The following is an 11,961-nucleotide window of genomic DNA, read 5'->3' as shown; positions in this document are numbered from 1 at the left end:
ATTCCGTTGCTTGCGTGCGATTAGTCAATCTCGTTGCCTCGTTGGTTTGTCGGTTTGTGCCGAGCTGAGCTAAGGGACCTATAAGCAATTTTATATGCCTACAATCACCGTAACAGGGTAATCTTAAGGGACGAACTGAGCTGCAAATCTGATGAACTCCTCTTCTTTATGCCGAAGAATCCGCTGAAGTCTCCTCCTCCTCTCTAAAATTCGTGGCTCTTTAGTCCTCAATTCAGCAAGGCTTCGCCGACGCTCGAGAATTCTAGATCTGAAAAAATGAAGGCCCTGGGGCTGTATTTATAGGATTCAGGAGCCCTATGTTTGGATAAGAACGGTTGATTATATCTTATCTTCAGTTGAAACCACTTAACCACATTATCAGATCAGTTGGAGCAAATTCAGACGGTTAACGATCGAAAAAACCATCGAAACAACCAAAATCAGTATTTTCGTGTTGCAGACACTTGGAAGTGTCTTGGCTTGGCCGAGACACTTATAAGTGTCTTGGCCCTTGGCCGAGACACTTATAAGTGTCTCGGCCAAGCCAAGACACCACGGGGTGTCTTGGTTTGGCTTTTTTTTGTTTTGGCGCGTCGAGTTTGTTTCCACCGTAAATTTATCGTCCGGACTCGGAATTACGCGGTTCAATATGCGTCGGAAAGACGACGAGAAGATCTATGGGCTCCCATGATTGAATCATATATGGAGTAAATGGGACACGAGGGGTGCTCTGCCTTTCGTAAACGACGCGGAGCTCCCGATCAGCTCTTGTTTCCGTTATTCCGAAATTCCGTTGCTTCGTATGATCCGTCGACTCACTTCATACGTTTGTCATCGTCAAATGAGCTTCTGTGATTCGAATGACGACGTTCATCGTCTTCTCTCTGTCTCGAGCCGCGTGCGGGGACCTATAGGTAATTTTTAACGTCTACATATATGTATACAATACTCTGTTATATCTGCAGCATCCATCCCCACCAGACGCTTGTAAGCCAGTAGGTTTCTTAACCATGGAGAAACCAAAAGAAAGTGACATCATTTTCCAAAGGAAATACTTGGTACAAGCCGAGCCGACAGCTCATTCCAGCACATGAACTACAAAGAAATAAACTAGTGGTAAAATCCATCATGTTAGACACCTCACCATCCATTGGTATCTCTTGAAACTCAATTAAAGAAAATGAAGTGGAAGCTCATATCCAATATACCTATGTCATTAAGTATGATCCATATAAGGTCTCACACTAACTTACCCCTTCCCCAGCCTTGAGAGTTTGAAGAGCCCGCTTTGAATAGATGGTGAAGGCAGCTGTTGCAGCTACAGCTACACCAAAGCATAGTGCATTATAGAGGACCTGCTCCATCGACAAGAATCCACCCTCAGTAGCTACATCAGCCAAAGTACGAAGCAGCCTCCCGTTGTGGTCAATCCACCAACAGAGAAAATTAGTAGGAAAAAACATCTAGAGTGATTACAAGGATAATAGATGTAAAAACTAATAGAATGTCTTAAAGGATAACTGTCCATCAAGTTCAACATCTTTGTTCATAAATAATTTTCCCACTTGACGCTTTGAGGAGCTTAGAGAACTGTTCTTGTTCATTACTATCCCGAATAGGGCATATTGCCGAAATAGCCTTCTTTACATTGAACAAATAAGTAGTCAATTATAACCTTTAAGAAAAGAGATCAAGTCGTTATTTATTTATTTAGACTAGTCTAATAGCCAGTCAAGGTTCCAGTGCATTTTTTTAACCTACCAAATAGATATCATTTTTTTTTGGTGAATGAAAAATTTTATTCACTACCAAAAATGAGAAGTTTTAGTACACCTCAAGATACTCAGATTAGCACAACTCATCTGAGTAACAAACAAAGAGAAAACTAATGACCCCCTTAACAGAGATTACAATGGAAACCTCCACCTTGAGGGCTATTGAGAACAATATACAAAATCTCCATTTTAATTTCTTTGATCACTGCATCCGGACCTTTGTTTTTCTCTTGAAACAATATTCTATTCCTTTCTCTCCATAAGATGTAAACTATAGTGACCATAGCCATTTTCTTAAGTTTTTGAGTTGAACCCTTCACTCTCAGACAGGTAGAGAACCAGTGCACACATTGGTTCCAATTACAAAATTTCCATCTACTTTGGAGCCAATCCAACACCCCATTCCATACCTGGCATGAAAAAGGACATTCAAAAAATAAATGATCTCTGGATTCCACCGAAGCAGAGCATAAGCAACAGGAGTTAGTGTTTGCAATCCCCCACTTCAAAATTCTGTCCTGTGTCAACAATCTATTCTGAATTGCTAGCCAGCATATGAAAGAGTGCTTAGGGATGTTTAGTCTCTCCCAGATAAGCTTTGACCATGCAACATTACTTGCACTAGGATACAAGCACTTATATAGGGCAGAGAGTTTAATTTTTCCATCCATATTGCAGGAATATATCATATTCTTCAAGTTTTCCACCCCACCACAGAAAGAAATGGCTTTGTCTCTTGTCTTGAGCAGTTGTCTCCACATCCATGAGTCTCCACATCTTATGTTCACATGCCAGATATCACTATTCTTCAAATACGTACCATGGATCCACTTAATCCATAATAACTCCTTGTTTATATGAATATGCCATATACACCTCAAGGCAGATGCATAATTCCAAATAGGAGCAGAGAACAACCCCAATCCTCCCTGATCCTTCCTTAAACATATTTTTTCCCATGACACAAGAGGAGTCCTAAAAGTATGAGTTGATTTTCCCCATAAAAACCCCTGCACAATGAATCAACCCTCTGCATAACCTTAATTGGGAGGACAAAATTAGAGGTCCAGAAGGTTTGAATACTCAGTATCACACTTTTGATTACTTGTATTCTACCTGCATATGAGAGGGTTTTATGCTTCTGCCATGAATTGAATTGGTCTTCTATCTTTGTAAATAAAAGATTACAGTCCAGGTAAGACAATCTCTTGGATACTAGGGGAACACCTAAATATTTAAAAGGCAGTTCACCCAATTTGAATCCCAACAGGTTGATGATAGAAGACTTTGTTAAATCATCCACACCCCCTAAGAAAATAGAACATTTATCAGGGTTGGCTTCAAGACCTGTAATATTACCAAACTCTTGGACACACTGGTGAAGTTTCTGTATAGAGTAGTGGTCAGCTTTAGAAAATAATAGGAGATCATCCGCAAAGACCAAGTGTGTAATTTTGAGCCTCTTATATTTAGGGTGGAATTTGAACATCCTGTCATGATATAGAAGATCTAACTTCCTTGAGAGGTACTCCATTCCTAGGATGAAGAGGTAAGGGGAGAGAGAGTCACCTTGCCTTAAGCCACGTTCACCTTTAAAATAGCCATGTAGAGATCCATTAAGAGAGATTGAATAGCTTGGTGAAGTGATACATGCCATAATCCATTTGATCATAGAAGCTGGAAAACCCAGACCCTGATTGAATTGGTCTTCTATCTTTGTAAATAAAAGATTACAGTCCAGGTAAGACAATCTCTTGGATACTAGGGGAACACCTAAATATTTAAAAGGCAGTTCACCCAATTTGAATCCCAACAGGTTGATGATAGAAGACTTTGTTAAATCATCCACACCCCCTAAGAAAATAGAACATTTATTAGGGTTGGCTTCAAGACCTGTAATATTTCCAAACTCTTGAACACACTGGTGAAGCTTCTGTATAGAGTAGTGATCAGCTTTAGAAAATAATAGGAGATCATCCGCAAAGACCAAGTGTGTAATTTTGAGCCTCTTATATTTAGGGTGGAATTTGAACATCCTGTCATGATATAGAAGATCTAACTTCCTTGAGAGGTACTCCATTCCTAGGATGAAGAGGTAAGGGGAGAGAGAGTCACCTTGCCTTAAGCCACGTTCACCTTTAAAATAGCCATGTAGAGATCCATTAAGAGAGATTGAATAGCTTGGTGAAGTGATACATGCCATAATCCATTTGATCATAGAGGCTGGAAAACCCAGACCTTGAAGCAACAAATAGATATCATTAACTGAAAAGAAGTTGCATGTTTTTACCTCTCATCATGAGAGCGGGCAGTTTTATAAGTGAGACATCCTTCACTTTTACAAAGAAGTGAAACATCCTTCACTTTTACAAAAATTACACCATACATGTGTGTGTAAATACAAAAGGAAACCAATGATTATCAACCACTAAAAAGTTAACATTGACCACATTCATCATATAGTTCGGAGCAACCAAACCATCAACCGACCAAAGCAAATAGCTACCCCGAACTTTGTCTGCTATAGTAACTTTGATATCCGAAAACTACCATTTCCAGCAGAAATAATTCAGTCCTGCTACAGGGATCTCTGAATACAGCAAACAAGCCACTCTCTGTTATTGTTTTTGCACTTTCTAACAGTTGTACTCATTTTTATTCTATATCCAAATTTTTTCATTTTATTTTGTGTATCATGGTCCTCGTTTCATATTCATGTCTGTAATAGTTGATTTTTTAATGTTTTCCTTTTTCATTTTACTGATTGGGTGCTTGCAACAGATGGGTGGGAGAGTTGATTGGTAAAATCTGATGATAAAATCTGATTGGAAGGAGACAAAGCATTGGGAGAGACTCGATGAAAGAAGAACTCGTCTTGATAATTAATGGGCTCGCCATAATCTTTATCATTTAAATTCTAATTATTCATGGTTTATTGCTTCACTGTCATGGGTCTTTGAATAGGTTTTCATTTGTTAGATTTGAATTTCAGTTAGGAGTCGGAGGATGTGGAGAAGTTGTGAACCATGTAATTATCACTTCATTGAATTTATTGACAAAGCTTGTATCGAACACACATTATTTTTTAATTGATTAAGTTAATTTCTTATTTATGCTGGTAATTATTTGTTTCATTTGAATGATACCATGTATTGAAATAAATGATTAGAAATAGTTGAATGTCATTGCTACAGTTTGATGCGAGAATAAGCAGTAATAAATTTGGTGAAAATGATTTTTAATATCTTATAGCAACGGTTTTTAGTTGTTAATATACCTTAGCGATGGTTAGGATTTGCTGATGTGGATGTTTTATTTTTTTTTAAAATAAATATTAAATCTTATAGTAACGGTTGCCTTTTGTTGTTAATAGACTTTAGCAACAATTATGATTTACTGACGTGGATTTTTTATTATTTTATAAAATTTAATCTAATAGCAACGATTGTTATATTTGTAACGGGTTTAGATCGTTGCAATAAGCTAATTGCAACGCCATTAATAGTAACAGATTATTTGCAACGGTTTTAACTATTGTTAATGTATTAGAAACGGTTCATACCGTTACTAAAAGACCTATAAGCAACGGTTGGAACCATTGCTATAAAGGGCTTTTGTAGTAGTGACAATGTCTGTTATTTTTTTTAATCATTGTGGGGGTATGATTTTGTGACAAAAGTTTGATTTTGCTATATTTTCAATAATTTGTAAGTACGAGGACTTGAACTGGGACCTAACCCTAATTTACTGCAATTATTATACAAGGAACATATATACGGTAATTGTTTTCTTTGATAAATTGTCGGTATGTGATGAAGGGGATGTTATTGATCCTCGAGAGTAAACATATGAGCAAAAAATTTATGAGGAGTGTTGTATTTTTTTCGTATGATATTATTGTATGCTAAGCACAGAATTCCGTAATTTTGTTCGTAACTATTAATTCATTTCTCATCAAAAAAGATGCCAAAGACCACAAACAAACTGAAATTCTAACATTTCCAAAAATATGGAACTGAGAATTCTAGAGTTGAAACTACAAAGATTTCCAAACAGTGGAACTCGAATTAAATTTGTAATTTTTAAATTGTAGAATTGAAGAATTTCAAATCAATTCATAGAATTTAAAAAGGAGAAGAGAAAATTGGGAATAAGAAAATGAAGAGGGTTAAACTTATCATTCGGGACTACCCTTGTTAGTTTGTTTCTTTACCCAACATAGAATAATAACGACTACAAAAGAATTTGAAAATATATTTCCACATTAGTTGTTCCTTACCCATGCCCGTATACTGGGTTCAATAGGTATTTCTCATCTAAAAAACCCTATTTATTTTAGCCTTAATTGCAGTTACAAACACTATGTTTTTCCCTATTTTGCACTTTCATAACTTTAGACTTATATACCCTAAAGATTTTAAAATTAGCACTTAAGTACAATAAGTTATGCAGCAAGAACTTATCCTCGAAAATTCTCATACATCAGTCACACACTAACTTTAGATTTTTTTTAACCCTCAATTTATTAAAATTTGCTAGAACTATCGTAGTTCTATTTTAACCTACCCTAATTCTAGGATTTTGATAGGTTGACAATAAATTTAACAAATATTAAAAGTTAAATGTTCTAAAATTAGCATGTGAGTGTCATATTAGAATTTTCGAAGAAAAATTTTCATATTTGTATAACTGAGGGTATCAAAGTCTAAATTTTAAAACTTTAGGACATGTATATGAGTGCTGCGAAGTAGGATAAACTATAGTAGGTTATTTAAGTGCAATTAAGCCTTTGTTTTGCGTGATTTCCTCTTTTAGCCATCAGTACGTACGCAATTTCTGGATGAGACCGTTAAAGCTTCTCTAAGGGCATCTCCAACAGCTTCTCCAAAATTTTCTTCAAAATGGGGGAAGCAAAAGTCATATTCTTCAAATTATTTTTACACCAACTCCAACAGCTTTCCCATTTTGAAGAATCTATTTTTTCCTCAAAAAATGTGAAGAATGCTGCAGATTTGGGGAAGCTTCTCCATTTTTTCTCCTACATCCCTATTTTAGAGAATGAGATGTAAAATCTGTTGAACCAAAAACCTAACTAAATTCTCCAAAAGTGAGAAACGGAGAAGCTGTTGGAGATTCTCTAACATCTTTATCCACGTCACAGTCCAGCCGCACATTTCTGATCCGTTTCCCTCTACGAACACTTGATGTTCGCTCTATTGACCCAGAGACACAAACAATGGCTCTTGCTTCTCTCTCCCCCTTTCTCTCTCCTCTCTCCTCTCTATCTCTCTCTCATCAAGCCCTCAAACAGTCTCCACCACCACCATCCTCTCTCTTCCTCTTTGTAACCCGAAACCCGTTTTTTTCTTCGCCGTCCTCATCAACTGCCCGTCACTCAATACCCAATTCTAATAACAACGACAGCGTGAGCTCAGAGAGCTCTTCATCGAGCTTTCTTAATGAGGAGTTGTTGAGAAGGGTCTCCGCTGCTAAGGATGCAGATCAAGCTTTCGATATGGTTGTGGAAGCCAATGGGGGAGTTGTTGGTGGTGAGATCGGCAATGAGGATTGCCGGGCGATCATTGCGGCTGCCATTGATCGCGGGAATGTAGAACTCGGGTTGTCGGTTTTTCATGCTATGAGAGCTGCGCTAGGGCAAGGTGAGGCCTTTGTATGATTTTGGTTAGGTTTGGCCATGGATAGTTGATATGTTAAATGGGTATTAATTATAAAGCTTTCTTAAAATGTTTTATATTCTGCATGTGGTAGGGAGATAGCCGAATGGACAATATCATTCTATTTGGCTTATTTGGTTTATGTTGCGCCTCAAAGATGAACTCTTGATAGGGTAGTGGAATTTCAATAAATGATCTTCTAACTTGGGTTCATCTTAATCTAGCAATTAGTCAATACATGATTGTATAATGAGACCACTGATAATGAGCTGAGGCTAATATAGACCTACGGCATTCAATCCAAGTTATTTAATATTAGGCACTCATAAGAACACTCCATTTCATACTTTTGGCTAAAGTTTGTTTTCACTAGCGTACTTTCTTTTACTAGGTGCTTGACATGATGTGAGAGGAGTTGAAATATCCACCTTGCTCACATTTAGTGAGGCTGCCAAACCGAAACCACAATTTTCTTCCTGAACACCTTAGCTCAGATAGCTTGAGTAACGAGTTTGCTGATTTGTTTGTTTATTTTTTATGTTTTTAGTACATTAACTTTGGATATTTGTATGGTTTGATAAATCATAATGGGAAGTTTAAAAAAAAAAAAATCATTTGCGTGGGTACTAAAGTGAATTCTCTGACGACAAAGATGATGCCAGTAGTACTACCTAATTCACCCATTTCATCATAGGCCGCGACCTCCATATCATCCTTCCATCAGCCAAAACACCCTTCATTGCTTCTATCCCCTCCATGTGTTTTTGCATCGCTAGATTGGCGACTATGAACTAAGTGGCAGCAGGGACCTACTGATTCTATGAGCTATCTCACTGTTTTTATTTTACTGTATGGGTTTTCCTTGCCTGTTAACTTTCTTTGAGACTTACAATATTATCATCGAAAGAGGGAGTTTGAACTTCGAATATTTAATTCAACGATAACTGGAATCATGTTTTGTAAATTGAACTATTGAAGTAATTTATTTTCAGTTTTATTTTGAATGACTAATCAACGTATAATTTACTTCATAGAAATACATGGTAAATAATTTGGAGTGAATTATGCGGAGAGAATTGCAATATCGAGGTTAAGATACAAAATAAAGATGTTGGATAGAGTAGTGAGGATATCACAAAATTCAATTATGATCACTCTTGTTCCATGATTGTTGAATAAATTAGATTTTCTAGCACTGACACTCAACCGGCAATAGAAATATTATCAAAGCTAAGCTTGACAATGGTGTGCAAGAGTTTTAGATGTAAAGCCATTGTGAGAAAATCCGCAAGTAGTTGTCCATAGAGAAACATAGTTCACAAAAAAAAGACGAGGCGATGACCGCATACAAGAAAAAAAAGACCGACAAGATTGTACACGAGAATATGGTTTAGTGTACGTCATCAAGTGCAAGGCGCAATGCACGCACTAGTCCCCTTATGTGCATCATGCACAAAGCACAATGCGATGCGCGCAGCGCGCAAGTCACTAAAGCTAGGCAGCAAACACATTTTATCCAACATTAGATAAACAAGTTGAAAGGAGCATATTTTTTATGTTTTGACATAAAAAACTTACAAAAATAGACTTTTACCTACTAAACAAATAAAAGGTCTTAATTAACAAGTTGAAAGGAGCATATTTTTTATGTAGAGAGGTTGTTTTTGAGATTCGTACATGTGACCTCCATGTCACACATCTACTATATATAGTGAAGTTCATTATTTCCTGCAAATGTCAAGTCAAGATTAATACCCCTACAAAAATAGAAAAGGCAAAATTATTATTCATCTAACTCTAGTATCTCCTAAAGAATAGGAGGGTTGTATAAGAAGGTATAGATATTAACCCAATTAACAAAATACCTAAATAACTAAACATTTAATAATATCTAACACTCCATCTTAAGCTGACCATATCTCAAAGATCCTTAGTTTAATACACATAAAAACAAAATAAATAGATAAAGAACTTTGATGAAGAAGCCATAAAGGTGTAACATCAAGAAAAGCATTTCAACTTATTAACCGAAGATAACTCTAGCACAGATGAGCCAGAATAAAGTCATAATAATTACAAGAAAAATCCTCGATTTTGTAACCAGCAATAGACAAACCATAGCAGTAGTAGAGTCATATTAGTTGTAGGAGACCCTTGATATATTATTCAAGCCTTGTAAACCTATATCGAGTCTAGAAGAAACCCAATATAGGTCAATCAATAGAAACACTAGATAGATCACTAGGAGGGACAGCCGTTGAAAACCATAGGCATGTCAGCCAATATAAAAAAGCGAAAAAGAAAAGTCCTTAATGGATCTGTCACTCATTTGCCTGTTAAATCTTGATTTCGACGTCTTTTGACGAGAAAGATGAACAATTCAAGAAATATTCTTGAAAAAAGAATAGCAATGTCGGAAGATCTCATCAAAGGACTGGACGTTGAAAGCTAATACCAAAAGATATCAAATGGGGGTACTGCTCACGTGATGAACATTAATTTGGGGATCCTGTTCATGTGATGAATAGTAACCTGATACTGTTCACAGTATGAACAGTGACAGCTATAAACAGTTTATTTGGAGTCAGGGTTTTAAGGTTTTTTCTTAGGGGCTGTTCGTTTGGCCAAAAAAACCTGGAAATCAAAAAATAGGAAACCTATTTCCTATTATAATGGTTTTGAAGTTGTTTGGTTGGCTTAAAAAAGAAGGAAATTATAGAATAGGAGATGAGATGAGATGAGTTGTCACCTTATTATTGGATGATGTGAGTGATTTTTTAAAAAAACTTATTTTGAGGTTGTTTGGTTGGTTAAAAAAATAAGAAAATGAATTGGAGGTATATTATTGGATGATGTTTTGAGGTTGTTTGTGTTTGGTTCGTTTTTAAAAATAAGAAAATAGATGAGATGAGATGAGTTGGAGGTATATTATTGGATGATGTGACACGTACTTAAGAAAATTGATTTCTTGTTTTTTTTTTTGAGGAAATGGATGAAAAGGAATGTTTAATGAGATGAAATGAGTTGTCACAATATTATTGGATGATGTGTGTGATTTTTAAAAATGAGATAAAATGAGATGTGATGAGTTGGATGATGTGACACATTTCTTGTGTTTGTTTTATTTTTAAAGGTAAGAAAGGAGATGAAATGAGATGAGTTGGAGGATAAAAATAATATTTTATTAGATGTTGTGGGTGAGTTTTAGGGATGTAAATTGATAAAAATATTATTTTATTGATTTCCTTGTACCGATTTCCTTTTCTTGGTTTTTAGGAAACCAACCAAACAGCCCCTTAGAAGATTTTGAGATTGGTCAAAGTTTTTGTAGAAGCCAAAGTTGTTGAAGCCAAAGATGTTATCAAAGCTACAGAGGTTGTCGAATCTGTCTAGGAGAAGCGTGGAGGCAGTGCTTGCGACAAACTCCCCTCGGTAGCCTCGAGATGTTGAAAGAGAGGAGAAACTCTCTAAGATCAATAGGTACGCTCTAATATTTCATAGTATTTATCTAACCCTAATCTCACTTAAATAAAAATTAGGATGGTTACATGAGCAGGTATGGATATTACCCAAATACTTAAATCATTGTACACTTAATAACATCATCTAACAAAATCAAATAGTCTACAAAACAAATCTAACAAGTAACAAAACAAGGGAATGTTTAGTCATCCTCTTCAACATTATCATCATCCATTTCAAGTGGAATATCCTTATCCTCAGTTTTCTCTAGTTTTTCATTAAAATCTTCTTCTTCATCCTCTAACTTGGTATCCGGCTCCCTCCTATTAGATGATGAAGCGACAACACTTAAAGATCATCGAACCTTAGCTATAAGGCTCTAAATTCAGTTTAATTACTTCTTCAACTCCCATTGCATCAGCCACAACACCTCATGTAATGTTACCACCTCAACCACTAAGTCATTCTCTATAATTTTGTCTGCAATAAATTCCCCTAATGACCACTCATTCCTTTCATCTATGCTAGTCAACTTTATTGCACCAACAATATCTCTACATCAAATCTCTCCTTCATAGCCTAGTTGTATAATTGTATTTGCAATATACTTAGATCTTGCAACCTTTTATGGTCTAACCTATTCCTCTTCTTGTTGTGTATTTGCAACTCATACAAAGTAATCAAATTAGCATTCTAAATTCTTATGTAGATCTATTTTTTTAATTAAAAGAAACTAAACATACTTACTCGAAAGTACTCCAGAATCTCACACCTAGAGGAGCTACAAGTGAGACTAAGGATTCTTGTAGCAAGTTTTTTTTTAATTTGGAGCTGTTGCACCATAAAAATCCCCCTGATCAATTATCAAGATAAACAAAGTGATCAATGTGGCAATTTATTGCTGCCAAAAAGTACGTGTACATAGTCAATTGATTGATATTCACTTCGGGACTTCTTTTTGTGGTTTCTAATAGTTATATCCATACTAACTAGGTCCTCCACTTGTTTGTATAACGTAATTCTACATAAACTTTATCTTGGTAATTGGG

At 36.0% G+C, this 11,961-nt stretch overlaps 1 protein-coding gene across 4 annotated transcripts in view; it reads left to right on the top strand.

Annotated features, from left to right (window-relative positions):
• The window catches only part of LOC109834380, a 46,795-nt gene continuing 41,783 nt past the window's right edge, over positions 6,950 to 11,961 (top strand). For 2 of the 4 annotated variants that reach the window (XM_020402389.1, XM_020402387.1), the window contains exon 1: positions 6,950 to 7,435. In XM_020402389.1, the coding sequence (XP_020257978.1) occupies positions 7,012 to 7,435 (424 nt within the window). In that variant the 5' untranslated portion in view covers positions 6,950 to 7,011. The remainder of the gene's footprint in view (positions 7,436 to 11,961) is intronic. The other 2 variants (XM_020402388.1, XM_020402386.1) reach the window with 1 other exon arrangement.

This window comes from Asparagus officinalis, chromosome 3, assembly GCF_001876935.1.
Source record: "Asparagus officinalis chromosome 3, Aspof.V1, whole genome shotgun sequence".
Classification (NCBI taxonomy): domain Eukaryota; kingdom Viridiplantae; phylum Streptophyta; class Magnoliopsida; order Asparagales; family Asparagaceae; genus Asparagus; species Asparagus officinalis.
This window is presented reverse-complemented; position numbering and strand designations above follow the sequence as displayed.